General features: G+C 45.9%; 1 protein-coding gene and 1 non-coding gene across 3 annotated transcripts in view; both read left to right on the top strand.

The window, feature by feature from the left end:
* Positions 1-2,900: 2,900 nt before the first annotated feature.
* Positions 2,901-2,982, top strand: TRNAL-AAG. The gene has a single exon. It is a non-coding gene; the product is annotated as a tRNA-Leu (tRNA).
* A 76-nt stretch (positions 2,983-3,058) lies between these two features.
* The window catches only part of POLR3E (RNA polymerase III subunit E), a 28,047-nt gene continuing 15,140 nt past the window's right edge, over positions 3,059-15,965 (top strand). For both annotated transcript variants that reach the window (XM_041462366.1, XM_041462369.1), the window contains exons 1-13: positions 3,059-3,183; positions 7,158-7,239; positions 8,328-8,378; positions 9,072-9,149; positions 10,655-10,770; positions 11,055-11,137; positions 11,866-11,973; positions 12,394-12,443; positions 12,740-12,859; positions 13,412-13,497; positions 14,512-14,556; positions 14,637-14,728; positions 15,445-15,565. In XM_041462366.1, coding sequence (XP_041318300.1) covers positions 7,204-7,239; positions 8,328-8,378; positions 9,072-9,149; positions 10,655-10,770; positions 11,055-11,137; positions 11,866-11,973; positions 12,394-12,443; positions 12,740-12,859; positions 13,412-13,497; positions 14,512-14,556; positions 14,637-14,728; positions 15,445-15,565 — 986 coding nt within the window. In that variant the 5' untranslated portion in view covers positions 3,059-3,183; positions 7,158-7,203. The remainder of the gene's footprint in view (positions 3,184-7,157; positions 7,240-8,327; positions 8,379-9,071; positions 9,150-10,654; positions 10,771-11,054; positions 11,138-11,865; positions 11,974-12,393; positions 12,444-12,739; positions 12,860-13,411; positions 13,498-14,511; positions 14,557-14,636; positions 14,729-15,444; positions 15,566-15,965) is intronic.

Genomic DNA, 15,965 nt, shown 5'->3' with positions numbered 1-15,965 from the left:
TTTATAAATTGCCAAAATTCAATCCTACTATTGCAAGCTTCCAGAAATCCTCTCTGTTATTTGTATTATTCCATTCCCAATTTCATTCCCTTTCAACAGTCAGAAGTAACTAACTGGGAGAAAATTATTAGATGTGTAGCCACAAAATCTGTTTTCCTCCAGAAAACAAAATGGTTGATGTGCTCTCTGATTTGCATTTGATTACACACATAGTGTCTGTAATGGAGGATGAAATATAAGGACAGGAAGGCTCATTTGCAGGGTGCTACAGAGACCTCCCTATGCCTTTAGTTTTTGTTTAGTCCTGAGAATGGGCTGGAAATTCCTGGGCTCTGTGATTTGAGGTGGGATACAACATCCAATGACACACTGTCATTTTGCTATGATTTATTTCCCTTTATGTGACAGAATAATCTGTTTGATACAGGCTCTTTCAAACTGTTAAAAAGGGAGCTCTTAGTGTTGCCTTTTTATTGCTTTATTTAGACAGGTGGAACCTCTTATACCTGTGTAGTTTAAACAGTGTGAAATTATCCTCTAGCAAAGGCACTGTGAAATAGCAGAATTTCCTAATAAAAAAAGCACTATGTGGGCCTCTGATGAAAAATGGTGAAATTTGGCACTGCTGTAGCTTTATAGCCTTTGGAGTTTTTAGCTATAGCTGCTGTCACAGAGATGGAGTGTTTGCAAGTGTAACAAAGTAAGAATAGAATTCTTCAGAAACCATGGAGACAGCAAACTCTTATAGCTTTTAAAGTGTAAATAAGTATATTGCCTGTTTCTTAATTACTGGTCTGTGGGACTGATTTGAATCTCATTCTCTTCCCCACAGATATAATTTCACTCAGAGTAGAATGAGTGCTGACAGAGCCAGGTGTAGTTACCATGGTTCTCAAGTCAGGACTTCTCATCTGAATGTGGACAGGCAGAATTTCATTTGAACCTCTCAGGATGGATGCAGGGCAGTGCTGCCAGGGGTGAGTCAGGGTATTTTCAGGTTTAAGTTCAAGGATATCTCTCAGTTGCTCCTGCTGATGGACTGACTCCTGTGTGGGGACAGCTCAGGGCTTTGTAGCCATTGGGCCTGGCCCTTAGTCTGGGAGTGTTACATACTCCATATTCTCTGGCTATGCTGTGCCAGGAAAACAAGGTAATGAACCTGGTAGCTTCTGTTATGTTTGAGTTAATTATTTTTTAATTTGGAAAAGGTCCTACCATTGTAACTGATGCTGCACAGGTGAAATGAAAAAACTGGTGACCCAACTGCCACTCCCGAGGGACAGCCTGTTCTCTTAGCCCGTCTGTGTCACACCTGGCTGATGTGAGTAGTCTCAGGTACACAGGCTTCCTTTGGTGCTCAGGAGAAATGTCTCTGTGGCCAGGCACAGAAACATTTCAGGGACAGAGGCTGAGCTCAGCTGTGACAGGGCAGAAAAGCATTTTTCAGGAGGGTGTGGGTACCTTGCACTGCCTGGGCAAAAGGATCTGTGGGACTGAGCAGCCCACTCAGTAAGGAACAGTTTGTAATGAGTGTTCCTTGCAGCCTCCTGCACACACACACACACACACACAGAGGCTTGGGGACTGTTAAAACTGACTCTTTGCCTAAACTTTTCTCCCTGAGCAGGTTCCAGGTGATTTGCTGTGTGAAGCCAGTTCAGGTCTTCCTACCTTCTCTCCTCCCTGAACCTCTCCTGCTGCTCTGCAGTCAGCTCCCTCTATTCTTAAAAGACCCCCCTCTTTTCTTAAAAGATCCTGAAAAGGCACTGAACTGAGGGTGTGAAACCGTAGCAGCACTAGAGGAATTTATTCATGTTTACATGTGTGTGCTGTTATTCCTCAGTACTTGTAGGCACTGAATGAAATTTTTAGCAAGACTGTGCAGGGCTGCAGCCTCTCACAATGAGAGTGCTGCAACGCTGGCACAGGTTGCCCTGAGAGGTGGTGAATGTCTTGTCCCTATAAACATTCAAGGCCAGGTTGGAAAGGGCTCTCAGCTCCCTGATCTGGTTGAAGATGTCCCTGCTCACTGCAGGAGCTTGGACTATCAGACCTTTTTTAGACACTTCCCACCCCAACCAAACCATTCCTTGTTTCCATTTCAGCAGCTCCCTGGAAAGAGAGCTGGCACTACCGGGTGCTGCAGGGACAGGCTGTGGGAGGTGCCAGGGGAAAGAGTTGAGTGATGCTGTCAGCAGGGCTCCAGGTTTATTTTCTCTATCCTATTTAAATGAACTGCCACAAGGACAGAATTAAATCAGGCTGCATTAAGGCTTTGTGGCTTACCATAGAGAAGCTGGAATTTTTCTCAAAATACAATCTTTCAGTTGTAATTAAGTGATGCAAATAACATTAATTCTTTAAGAAAACTCACCAGATTTTCAGGCAAAATGCAGCCAGAGACTCCCAGAGGCACGTTCATGGAGCGCCAGCAGCTGAGGTGTGCTACCACCTGTTTGCACAAGTGTACTGAGTACTGTATACGCAAAAGAACAGCCCCCCAGCCATAAACTGCTGACTTTTGACTTTGCAAATTCATTGAACTGTGGCTTTGCAACGGAAAATCAGAATTTATAACTTTTTTTAGGCTTTCAGAGGGGGTGCCCGGGCGGTGCCACACGCACCGCGCAGGCGGCCGTGCTGCTCCGTGGCATCCACGTGGCAGCGGGCGCGGCGCGGTGGGCTCGGGCAAAGCTGCTCCCGCGCGTCCGTCTCTCGGTGCATGGCGCAGCTCCCAGTGCCGCCGCTTGGGAACAGGCGGAAAAGGACTCCCGGATTTTATTTTTCGGGTAGAAGGGGTGTGTGGACAGAGCGGTTGCTGGGGATGGAGAGGCTTGAGAAAGACAGGGAAAAATCTGGTCTAGAGTAAAAGTGTTGCCAAAAGAAACGAAAAACAGCGTGGTAGCGTGGCCGAGCGGTCTAAGGCGCTGGATTAAGGCTCCAGTCTCTTCGGGGGCGTGGGTTCGAATCCCACCGCTGCCAACAGCGTTTTTTTGCGCCGCGGGCCAGCGCCATTGCCCCCTAGCGGCGGCGGCGGCCGGGAGAGCATTGTGGGTAGGAGGAGGCGCCGCGTCCCCACGTGCCGGCCCGGGGGCCACCAACATGGCGGCTGCCTGACCGCTGCCCCACCGACACGGGGAGCGGGGGAGCGGCGCCGCCGCCGCCCGCCCGGCCCGCACACAGGTACGCCGGGCCGCACTGCTTTTGCGCCTCCCGGGGCCGCCCAGGCGCAAGGGACCCTGCGGGCGGTGGCGGGGGAGGATCGCGGCCTGAGCTGGGGTGGGCTCTGCCCGTCCCGGGAGGATGGCGGAGCCGAGACTGCGGGGACTCGGCACCGCGGGGGCGCGGGGCCGCATTGCCCTGACAGGACCCGGCACGGGCCGGGGCGCTTGGAGGCCGGGCCGGCTCCGGCCGCAGCCGCGGCCCCTCGGCTCCCGCAGCAGCACCGGGAGGTGCCGGCCGGTCCTCCGGGGGCTGTGAGCGGCGGCCCCGCCGGTGCTCCCGGGGCCCGCAGCCTTCCGCCCGGCAAGGACTCGGCGCACCCGCCCCGAAGTGCAGCGGCTGCCCCTGCGTGGCACCGGCTCTGCGGGGCCCCAGCCCAGCCCAGCCGTCCCGCCCGGGGGGATTCGCTTCATCCCCGCGGTCAGGGCGGCTCGGGCCGCTCGCTGTGGCCTCTCCGCGGGCCTTTCCCCGCACCCCTGCGCTGCCTGGCTGCTGTGTCAGGGGAGGGCGGGCGCCAGGAGCGCGGAGCCGCGTCCGGCGGGGAGCGCTGCCCGCGGGGAGCACGGGACGGGCACCGCGACCTGCCCCGGGAGAGTCACACAGCGGCCGGAGTGACCCCTGCCCCTGGCAGCACGGCCTGGCGCGTCCTGTGCTGCACACGGGGTGAGGGCGTAAAGAAAGGTTCGTGCTTGATGCATAATCTGTTAAACCCCAAAGGTGTGCTTCGGTGACATCACCTCCAGGGAGAGGTCCTGGTGCGGAGGAGCCCTCTTGGGTTCACTGCCAGAAGATGACTGTGCAAAGCTTGCAAGCGAGGAGAAAATGAAGCAAGTAATTGGGTCAGAATGATAATTGCCATAAATGTATGGAAGGTGCTTTAGCTTCTTTTGGCAGATTCCAAGATTCCATTTTTCTGTGTGCCGTGGGCCACCCTGAGCTAGAGGGCTGCTCGGAGCCCCTTCTAGAGGAGCCCGGGTGCCAGAGGTAATTGTGGTAGTGATTCAGGAGATGGCACTTTTCCCACGGTGCTCTTTCAGCATTTATACTTTCAGGCTCTGATCCAGCAGGAATTCTTGGCCTTTCTTTGGCACTGCATGATTATATGAAGAATATTTCAGGTTTCAGTGGTAGCACTTTGGGGCTCCATTATTGCTGACAAATTTAGGTAAAAATGAAATACTGGAGCATTTCTCAGGTCTGTGTGTCAAATGATGTGCAGGTTTGCAATTTGCCTTCTTACAGTTGTATTTAAGTCTTTAGTAGTAAAATGAAATTAAATATGTAATATCAAATGCCCTTCTCAGCTCAGAATGAGATGCAGGATTCAGTTGCTTCATCACTGATTTTTACAGTTTTTTAACCACAACATTTTTTTCGTTGGTTCTACATCTAGGTGTTACGGGCACCTAATGAGCAGTTTTATGGATTGGCCCTTGCATTGGTGACTTTGCAGGAGAAATGAGAAGATTTACATCTCTTGCCTCCTGCGAGCTAATAACTCACACTGATAACTCACATTATACTTTGATTTTCACCTTAAAGGAAAGTCCTTAAAACAAAAAGGTTCTACCAAGAGAAGTTTGAACCTGCTGACCATATTTGCTGTCTTTTAATGTTTGATTCCATTCTGTTACTCTTGTGGTATCATAAATATATGTATATGAGAAGTGTGGAAATTAACACTACTCTATGGATGTGTATGTATCAGACAGAGGATTGTGTCTGCATGCCTTCATTCTGATTCAGAGGATTTCTTCTGGTTGCATGAGTTGTGCTGGGACACACTGCTTCCTATTTATAGATGTGTCAGTCTCACTTTCCAGTAAAAGGCTCTGTAGTCATGCTTTGTCTTTACAGGACTAAGAGAAAAATGTCATTTCTGTAATGCAGCGTTTGCCCTGTGTAGTGACAGGTGGATTCACAGAGAGATTTTGTGCATAATTGCATAGGCAGTGTTCAGTGAGGGGCAGAGACCAGGTCCTTCAGGCTGAGTTTCTCTGTCCCTCCTTAGCCCAGGGAATCTTTATTTCTCTTCTCAAAAGTGCAATAACTTTCTCCAAAGAGAGAGAACAAACCTGGCAGATACTTTGGCATGCAGGCTGTCAGGAAGGGAAGGGTGGTTCCCGGTTCTCTCAGGGGTGTGAGGAAGGAGGGTTTGGACCCAGGTGTCCCACCCTTTGGGTGTTACCATGTCCTCACACACCTTGGGCATCCTCCCACCATCAGCTCTGTGCTGAGTGCAGACTGCAGTTGTTCCGTGTCTGCAGAGCTGTCAGGTGTTGGGCCACCCGGGGACGTGAGCAGGGAAAGCAAAAATGGAACTGACAAACCTCATTTCTTTAAAACATTAGTGCGTATTTCTGGAGGAACTGAGTGCCTGATCACAGAAAACACTGATATCAGTCAGATATCATATATTCAGGGTTTTGCTCGCAGCCCAGCCTGTGGTTAAGGTACTGGCTTTTTGCTGTGAAGGTGTTCTGAATTTCTACAAAATTACTTCAGATAGGAATCTGAAATACTGAGGCATAAATTTTCAAATACAAATGTATGGTACAAAGACCCTGGGATATGCTGGTGCATAAAGAAATGGAGAATGCCAGCTCAGGATGGGGAGGGGCATTTTTTTGGTAGCAGAGAGAGTGTAACTGAAAAATATGGAATTATATTTCTAGGTGGAATGGCAGAAACACTGTAAGCCTGAATGGATATTATTAACACTTGTATCCAGAATTTCTAGCCTCTCTGAAAGGTTTCTTAGATACCTGTGTGTACATTAGTGTGATATTTGAGAAGCCTGTATGTCAGCTGAAATATAATGAGCTGCCTAAATAGTGTGGTGGCTTGAGTATTTGAAAAAAATGCCATTGTTCTGGGTGTAACATGGATGCTGGGTTCCTTCTTTCCCAGCTGCTCGGTTCCCAGCTGATCCTGGATGCTGCTTGTTTCTCTTTCTCTTCCTCCATAGAAGGTCCAGCAAAGAAGTAAGCTGTCCTTAAGGAGTGAGGGCAATGAGGGAGAGTTCCTGAACACAGACCTTGTTTCCTTGCCTGATCATCTTTGTTGCTAAAACTTATTGCTTGGTCAGTTTGTGAGAGGTCATATCTTTTATATGCCTGTCTTGACCAGTACTGCTGATTTACATAACATTGTTGCAGTGGCATCCCGAATAATTTGTAAATCCTTTTGTTTGATTTCGGCAGGGAAAAACTATTGTTGATTTAGCTGAGAGATCATTTTTTATTCAGAGGTCTGAACCAGGCACGACACTGACTCCAGCACTGGATTGAACATAATGAACTTTTGTTCCAGAGTATCCAGTCCTCAGTTAATATCAGAGTCTTATTTTCATTGGAGTTGGTGTAGTTATGAAGAAAAATCTGTTCTGCTGGTTTTGGAGGACTCCGGGAAAGGCTGAGCAGTGTGTTCTGGAGCTCTCATTTACAGTACAGTCTGAAGAGTGGCAGATCAGGAGATGAGGCTGCAGCTTGTCAGGGAGATGAAATCAAAGTCAGGGCATTCCCAGACTGGAATATCCGAGCAGGGACCCTGCAGAGCCAGTTGTGGCTGGAGAACAGCTGCTACCTGTGCGTTACTGTTACACAGTGTAAGAAAGATACACTTTATGTAAGTGCACAAGGCTCTTTCCCTCCTTAGGGCACTAGTTCGGGGCTTTCTTAGTAGCTGCAGCTTTCACAGAACTTACAGCAGTTTACCTATTTTTGAGACATTTGCTTGTCTCTAGAATTTTGTGGCCTTTGGTCAAGATTGTTGAGTATCAGGGACCTGTTCATGCAAACACATACATTCCTTCAAAATACAGACTAAACAGATTATCACTGAAAGGAACCAAGTTAACTTGAACAATACTCTAGGCTGCATGTGGTATGTGACACAGATGAAATTATTCATATGACATTCCTGTTTTCTTTCAGGTTGTGCCAAGGAATAAGCCAAGAAAAAGCTTTGTTTTATCCTAGCATGGCAAATGAAGAAGATGATCCAATTATACAAGAGGTAAAAGTGCATTGTGGCAACAGTGATTGTACATGAGAATTTTTTATTATTTTTATTACTACAATTCCCAGTATTCCTACATTGCTGGAACAATGTGTCATCAACATCAGTGGTTGTCTTACAACCAATGGCTGGGGTTGTACAAAGAATTACATTGTGTAGACCAAGTATATGGCTCATGGTGTCTGTTTTGTCAGAATAGTCTTGTCCATGTTGGCAGATGCAGCTCAGGTTTTTCACCCTTTGTAAGCTGTCCATGGCAGAAGAGAAGGTGGGGAATTTGCTTCTACCATTATGTGCTTCCAGTGAACTTCATTGCATGTCTCTGGGGGCTGAAAAAATTGGAATGACTTTGATGATCTATTAAACATGAATCTGCAGTGTTCATGCCTCCTGCTGGAGTAAGGAGTTGTGTTCTGGGTCTGGACTTCTTTAAAGGACTGCTGTGTCCCAAGAAATAGTCACAGAGGCTTGTCACTTGGTATGTGAGTTTACTCACCAGATGCACAAGGAAGGGCAAATCCATAGAAGGTGAAAAGCCATGAGAAATGGAGTGGCAGTTGTCAGGAGTGTATCTGAAATGGCAGCTTCCATATGTCTTATTCATGAAACATCTGTGCCTATTCAGTTCTGATGGCCAAATGCAAGTATTGAACCAGCTTGAGGATGTGGGTGTCTCTTGTCTAATTTAGAAAGATTTTATGACAAAATACCAGTAACAAACTTACCTTTCAGTTGTGCTGCCAAACTGAGAACTTCCTCCTCTTTCTATAATTGGGATAACAGATTTGCTTCAGATCCTTGGAGGACAAAAATTCCTCTTTCACATTTGTTTGCCAAGTTTCCTTAGAGAGGAAAAACACAGCTAAAGTCACTGTCTGCTGCCTCTTTGTAGTGGAATTTTTAGGTTTGGTTTTTAAAAAGGCCAAATGTAGAATTTCATGTCAAAGTCAGCAGAGAGGAAACTTTTGACAGGAGAGTCACGAATCCATTTTATATTAGAGTTCATAATGAAAAGCTAATGTTGTCAGTATTTGAGCTTTTATTACAGTTGGCATCTGATGAAAGTTATTTGTTTTGCTTTTTAGATTGATGTGTTCCTGGCCAGAAGTCTACTGGAGAAGCTCTATCTGTTTCAGGTATTTCAGTTAACTTTTATGCAGTGATAGTTTATTTTAAATAAATGCAAAGAGCATAACTTAATGCTTCAGTCTGCCAAGGACTTGGATATAGAGAACCTGTTTGGGTCTCAGTTTGGAGGCAGGAGTGAGGGTGGTTGATGGGGGCGTCTGTGGGTGTGTTGGAGACCTGGCAGCTTTAGCAGGATGCTGCTGTGGCTGGGAGATCACCGAGATATCACACTGGGATATCACACCTCAGCATTCCCAGAGGTCAGAAGAGACACCCATGTGGCCAAACCTGGGTCTGCTCTCCTGATCAACATGTGGCCTGTACTTTCTAAACTAATATTTACTTGTATACCCACAGATATTTTACTTCTAATAGCTCTACAGAGAGTTAATGCTGATGGATAATGTTTCTTTTTCTGCTGGACTAATGTGTTACAGGTTATTGTGGTGTTGAGGGGCAGGAAGGGGGCTGTGAAGGGACAAAAGCAGAGGGCTGGGAGGAAAACAGCAGATTTTCTAGGTCATGTTCCCAAATCCCCTGATGACTCACAGATCAGTCAATTAATGTTTTTTCTGAGTGTCTTGTCTCTGAGATCTGGCAAGTGGATCTGCATGTGAGGGGACAGGGGAAATTGAGTTAATTTCTGTGAAATTCTTTGATCTTTAAGAGAAGAGGGGTGTATGAAATGATCTGTTTTCCAGTATCCCATTCGCCCAGCATCCATGACCTACGATGATGTTACACATTTGTCAGCGAAGATAAAACCAAAGCAGCAAAAGGTTGGTCCTCATTTGAGTCCAGTCTGTAAAAGTTTTTTTAAGATGTGCAGAATGTACTTAAGAAAAGCACATTGTGCTGTTGAGCTGTTCTAACCATGCAGCTACTTGCAGGACCAGATCTCTGTGCTTAACAGTATGAAGAGTCTTTTACTGTGTCTGTAAGATAGAGTTTAGAATAAAAGTTTATAAATCATGGTGGGAGAGCCACTATTTTAACAGAAAACAGAATCACTCAGGGAAACATGGTTACTAAGGGTAATTAACTCTGTGGATGCTTGTGTGAAAGGAGCTTGAATGAAGAGGTTTTTACAGTATTCAGAGAAGGGTTGAAGAAGGATTGAGCCTTGGAGCCATCCTCTGTTTCAGTGTCAGTGCAAGGCTTGATTTCTCTCTTGCTTGACAGTGAATCATCAGGAGTCCTTTTGAAATCACTGGGGCAGTACAGGTAAATTATAGCCAAAGCCACAATCATTGCACTTGCTTGCAAATGTGTCCCAGAACTCTGGCTATTATTCTACAGTATCTTATTTTAAAACTGCAGCAGTAGATGTCTGTGTTACTAGAATTTGGTTCTGGGAAATGGTTAAGGGAAGTGCTTTGGTGAACTTTGGAGTTAGAATGCATGTTGTGTTCATGAAGTCTTTTGTTAAATTCAGCAAACATTTGCACTGTAAGCCCTGTGCAAACCTTTGTAAATATGCTGTCTCATCCAGGGACTTGAAACTAGTTCAGTTTATGAATAACATAAAGGGAAAGAAAAAAATAAGATGGTAGCTGTGATACGCAAATTTGTAAGGGCTTTGACACACCCTGAAGAAGAATATATGCTGTATTGTCATAGTATATAAATAGAAATACTATGCAGAAGGGTGCTTATTTTTGAACATTTGTCTGAAATTTAGAGTTGAAGTGAGGGGGAATAGTTCTTATAACTAAAGATTTGGAGCTTGTTGCAGTGCTCTGACAAGTGAAAGTCAGGAGTAACTGAAGTCAGTGCTGAGTGCTGCAGTCTCGAATTAGCAGAATCAAGGCCTTTGCCTCTGAAGAGGACAGAGTTACTTTGTGTTCTTGGTACAAACTAGAAGGAAATCTGTCTTACAAGGGATTCTGAATGGTTCCTTGGTGATGGGGAGGCTTGAATGAGATTGCTTGTGCACCTGATCTGTACTGATAAGTAAATTACACTGGTAGTGTCATAGAAGTAACCCAGCAAAGTGAATGTGTATTTCAGGGCTGCCTAAGGAACTCTGCTTTTTCTGATCCCATTTGTGTACCTGGGAGTTGATGTATCTCCAGCTTGTTGTTTAAATGACCTCACTGTACCAAACCCATCTACCTGCTGTTCAGCTCTGTGTGAGATTTGTAGATTTGAATGATGCTGCTTATGTACTTAAATTTGCTGTAAACCCGTGGAAATGTTAGAAAGTGTGGGGTTGGGTTTTAATTGATATGTTTGGGGTTGTGCCATGGTAATGAGCTGTTAATCTTTCCCTGATATTCTTTAGGTTGAACTCGAAATGGCCATTGATACTTTGAATCCTAACTATTGTCGCAGCAAGGGAGAGCAGATCGCTCTCAACGTGGATGGCACGTGTACAGATGAAACAAGCACCTATTCCTCGTAGGTGTCCTCTTTGCCTTCCTTTCCTTTTTGGGGTGAGCACAGATAGCTGTGTGTCCACCAGTGGCTGTACAGTTACAGGGGCTGCTTTGGACACTGTTCTGTAGCAAGTGTTCTCGAGAGTAACCTACATTTTTTGGGGTGCATCATGGATTCAGATTTGCAGATAGAAGTGATGGATATTTGTTGAGACTCCATTTTGAGAATTGATGCTTTCAGACTTTTGGCACCTGCATGCCACATTGCCTGTGGATTGCCATCTCACTGCCCTCCTCTGTCTGCAGGAAGCTTATGGACAAGCAAACTTTCTGCTCTTCCCAAGCTGCCAGTAATGTTTCCCGCTATGCAGCTGCTGTTTATAAAAAAGGTAAGTTTCTTTTGCTTAACCCTCCCATCAGGGAAATATACTCATTTCAGTGTTAAGATAAGACCTATTTGATCTTTTTTTTGGCCTAGGTTTTAACTGACTGATGGGTTCTTTAAAGAAAGGAAAATTTTCCCTTATCAGTGTCCCCAGGAGTCCTTGAGTAGGTCTAGAAAAATTGTAAATATCATGTAAGAACACCCTGGGTTTGTAGATGCCTCAAGAATCTTAACAGTTCATGGTGGCCTGGAATAATATGCACTTGTAGCATGAAATTATAATTATTATTTATATTGCTTTCTTAATCTAATTTTGTCTGTCTCGTTTTCCTGTTCTGCACTTTTTGTCCCTCTCTTGACTGCCCAGGCCATCACAGAGTTTTGGTCTGGTGGTCATTCGAAATGACAACATGTAGATTGTTTTCAGTGATGACTGTTTAACTAGGGGTCTTCTGGACTATGGGTCAGGCCTGTGCCAGAATGTGGCTCTCTACAAGATCTGGTTTCAACACAAAAGACAAAATAACAGAAACAAGTCTTGATCTTTCATATTCCCTTGAAATCCTGAGCACTGGATGAATTTTTCACTTCAATCCTTTTTTACATTTTGCTGTGTTAAATATTTATGCTCAATTGAAGCTGTGGCTTTATAGAGACAGGGAGATAATGAAAAGTTGTGTCCTTGTGCAGTGGAAAAAATCAATTTTAACCAACATTAATTCTCTTTTTCAGGTGAACTTCACTTGACTCCACTACATGGAATTCTTCAGCTGAGGCCAAGTTTCACCTACTTGGACAAGGCTGATGCAAAACACCGAGAAAGAGAAGCTGCTAATGAAGGTAAATTCTCCACAATTATGTTTTCTTAGGGGAGGTGAGATACAAGTTCTCTCTATAATGTGACTGGTAAGAGTCATTCTGTTCTGAAGGTGTTTATTCTAATAACACAGTCATTATTATACCATTTCTTAGATTGTTTCACTGATTTTGTTTTTTTTACCTAAATGCTTCTGTGAGCACGGTGTGGGGGATTGGCAGAGGAATGGGAGGTGCTGGGTAGTGTCAAAGGGTGGTGGTGGGGACTGTGTCCCCACTGCCACTGGGAAGGTCATGGCAGCAGGATGTGCTATCACAGGAGCAGTGTGGTGCTGTCATACATGGCACAGTTTGGCAGGCTGGGATTGAACCCATGTCTGTGTCCCCAGACTGGCTTTGGCTCTTTCACAGCAGTGGTGTGTTTATTTTTGTGTTTTCTGCCAGGTGGTGATTCATCCCAGGATGAAGCTGAAGATGATGTTAAGCAAATTACTGTATGTCCACATTTTCCTTTTTATGCTGGTTCAGGCAACAGTTCACAAGAAAGCTTGACAGTTCAGAGTGAAATGAAAGGACAGCAAACCTCAGCTAGTCCTGCTGACCTGGCCTTGGGTGGGGGAGGCCAGGTGGACTTGCCCTTGTTGCACGGGCATAAAGATGGCACTGAGAGCAAGGGGTGATTCACTGGAGCTGGGGCCCCTAGCTTGATACTGATACACCAAATCAATAATGCTGATGGGTTTATTCCAAGGGTTTTAGGGCTGTTTTGAATGATGCCCAAATCTTCTAGGTCCGATTCTCCCGCCCTGAGACTGAGCAAGCTCGGCAGCGACGTGTTCAGTCCTATGAGTTCCTGCAGAAGAGACAGGCAGAAGAGCACTGGGTTCACCTGCATTATTATGGCTTGAAGGTGGGTGTGTGCTGGCTCCTGAGGAGGCTGATGGGGCCTGAAGGCTCAGCCAAGTCCAGAACTGTTTTTAAATCTGGGCCCATGGGAATCAGGGAATCATCAAAAGAATGAAGAGGAGCTCTGTAGGCTGGAACAGACCCTGAAGTCCTCTGTATCTCCTGCTGGATAATGCTTTGGGGTCTCCACACTTCAAAACTGCGAGCTGGACAAATATAAAGAACGGGTCTGAGTGTAAGAATCACTTGGGTCTTGGATTATAAACTGGACTTTGTGAAAGACTTGGGAAACCCATTCAATCAGGTGTGAGAAATCCTGTTTGGCTGACTTGTGCATGTCTGTCAGGAGGTTGCAAAGGCACAGCAAGGGAAATGTTCCCACATCACATGAGCATCATACAAGGAAGTGAAAGCAGAGCATCAGGTAGCGAGGTGGAACACTTGAGTGGTGGAATGATGACAGGCTGGTCATAGTTTGGAATGAGAAATCCAGCTCTCCAGCATTTTGTATATTTTCAGTGTGTGATAATGACTCTTGTTTTTTCCCTGCTTCCAGGACAGCCGTTCTGAACACGAGCGCCAGTATTTGTTTAGTCAAGGTCATGGCCTTGCTGAAAACACAGAATTAATTAAATCTCCCAGGTAATGGTTTGGTGGTTTTCTACAGAAATGGCATTAATTAGTTGGGATTGTTTTCAGAGTAATAAGCAGGTATAGTCTTTAAAAATCTGCTCTTTGAAAATCCTGTTCATGACAAAAGTTGAATTGTTTAAAAAAACGCAGAAACAAACTAGCTTTCATCTTACTGAAGTTGCTTTCTTTGTTTCCCTATACCCTTGAGATTAAAACCTCATGTTTTTACTCAAGGTTGTAGTTTCTTGTACGTTATCACAGCCCTCCATTATTTGGACTGTGAGTACGGCAAAGGAAAATTAAAAGCTTCTTCTTGATAATACAAATTAATACTCTGAAGCCAATAACTTCCATTGTTAGCAAATGTTATAAAACTTCCCTTTGTGATTTGTGGGGACAACTGAAACTACTTGAAAGGTGTTTGTGTCTGTTTCTTGGTGACTGCAGCTCTACAGGAGCCTTCCATAATGCAGTCAGTGCTTCCCTGTCACCTGGGACACCCGTGGCCCAAGTAATAGTGAACTGGCAGAGTCTGGCTCTGGTGATGGTGTTGGCATGTTTTTCTTGTAAATCAGTAAATCAGTGATAGCTGTTCTGAAGAGTCTTTTGGATCTGATTCTTTCTCACAGACACTGGTAATTGCATGGGTGGGACAGAAGTTTTGCTTTTTGCTGGAGGTTCTCGCTGCCTGTGGGGTTTCACATGATGCTGCTGATGGCTGTTAGAGCACCTGTGTTTAATATATTTCCTTGTGCAGATCCTCTCTTTGGACACCTGTGCTGTACAAAAGAGCTGGGATTCTGACTCACATTTACTTCATACTCTTAACTTTGGGCAGATGAATGTCAGTAGCTTTTACTACTAGTTCTGAGCAGGTGGCAGTGGAACGGAGAGCTCTTTTCATGCTGATGTTTGTTTTGTAGATTCACACAAGCAAGTTTACTCCAAGTGAGAAATTACTGTGCTTAAACCTGGCAAGTCTCAAGACAAGCATTTTAAAGAATGTGTTTCCTTTTCTTCTAGTGAATATTTAATGATGCTGATGCCTCCAAGCGTAGAGGAAGAGAAGTAAGTGTTTGTACCTAATGTTCAAAGTCCACATTGGCTGGATTCTCCTTTTCATGGGCTGCAAATCTGTTTATCTGCAGTGAGAAACCAATGGCTCCAAGCAACGTGCTTTCTATGGCCCAGCTGAGAACTTTACCCCTTGCTGATCAGATCAAGATCCTGATGAAGAATGGTTTGTAGCTTTTGTAATACATTTACACTTCACTTTGTGACTTCTAGTTACCTCAGATTAGGTGCCTTCCCCTGTATTACCAGTTCTGTCACCCCATCAGACAGACTGTCTGGCTCTCTGATTCTCTGAAGAATCTAAATCCCAAGCCTTTCCCTAAAAAGAGCAGTGCAGTGACAGCTGATCTGACTGTTGACACACTTGCCATCAATTTGCTCTTAGAAAAAATTCTGATTTGATGATAGCTTTCTGGATACACATTCAGCAAGTATCTCCTGGAATATGGGGGTCTGAGCATGTACAGCCTACACTTTGGCATTTTCTGGGAAATTTTTAATGATACACACTTCATGAGTGTCACCTAGGAATTTTATTTTGTCTCTTTAGAATTACTCTCTGATGAGAGCAAATCCTGAGGATTTTGCCTCAGGAGTGTCCTGCCTTGTCAGGTATCTCTGCTTACAGATATTGCCAAAGATACAGGTTGGATTTTTTTTTTTTAATTATTGTTTTATTAATATGTTAATTTGTGACCAGTTCAGCCAGTCAACTCTGCTGTAACACTAGCAGATACTTTCAGAACAGATGATGCCTACAGCACAGGGTGGTAAACCTAAGGCTTTATTTCTTTGCCCAAGATAAATCTTTGCCCGTGCACACCCTGAATCCCCGTTCCCGGGTGTGTGGGTGGTGTTTGTGACTCTGTGTTTGCCTTGCAGTGAAGGTGATGCCGTTCGCCAACCTGCTGGGGCTGCTGGGCTCGGGCACCGACCCCACGGCCGTGCTGCGCTGCGTGCAGCAGGTGGCGCTGCTGGTCCAGGGAAACTGGGTGGTGAAGAGGTACGGCCCGCCTTTGTCCCCGGCATCCCTCCGGCATCCCTCGGTTACCGCCCCGGCATCCCTCCGGGACCGCCCCGGCATCCCTCCGGGACCGCCCCGGCATCCCTCCGGGACTGCCCCGGCATCCCGCCGGGACCGCCCCGGCATCCCGCCGTTACCGCCCCGGCATCCCTCCGTTACCGCCCCGGCATCCCTCCGTTACCGCCCCGGCATCCCTCCGGGACTGCCCCTGCGTCCCTCCGGGACCGCGGGGCTTGTGTCCCCGCCCTCGTGGCCCAAAACCCCCGACTCCCAACTCCTGGGTGAAACCTTTGGTTTCACGTTGTCTGCGTCTCAGTGCAGTCAGCTGTTCCGTATCCACAGGGTTGCTGTGAAAGGATAATGCCTTAGTACCGGTCCC

Source organism: Pyrgilauda ruficollis, unplaced genomic scaffold (assembly GCF_017590135.1).
Source record: "Pyrgilauda ruficollis isolate IOZ18807 unplaced genomic scaffold, ASM1759013v1 scaffold16, whole genome shotgun sequence".
Lineage (NCBI taxonomy): Eukaryota > Metazoa > Chordata > Aves > Passeriformes > Passeridae > Pyrgilauda > Pyrgilauda ruficollis.
Note: the sequence above shows the minus strand (reverse complement) of the source record. Positions and strands in the feature narration are given on the sequence as shown.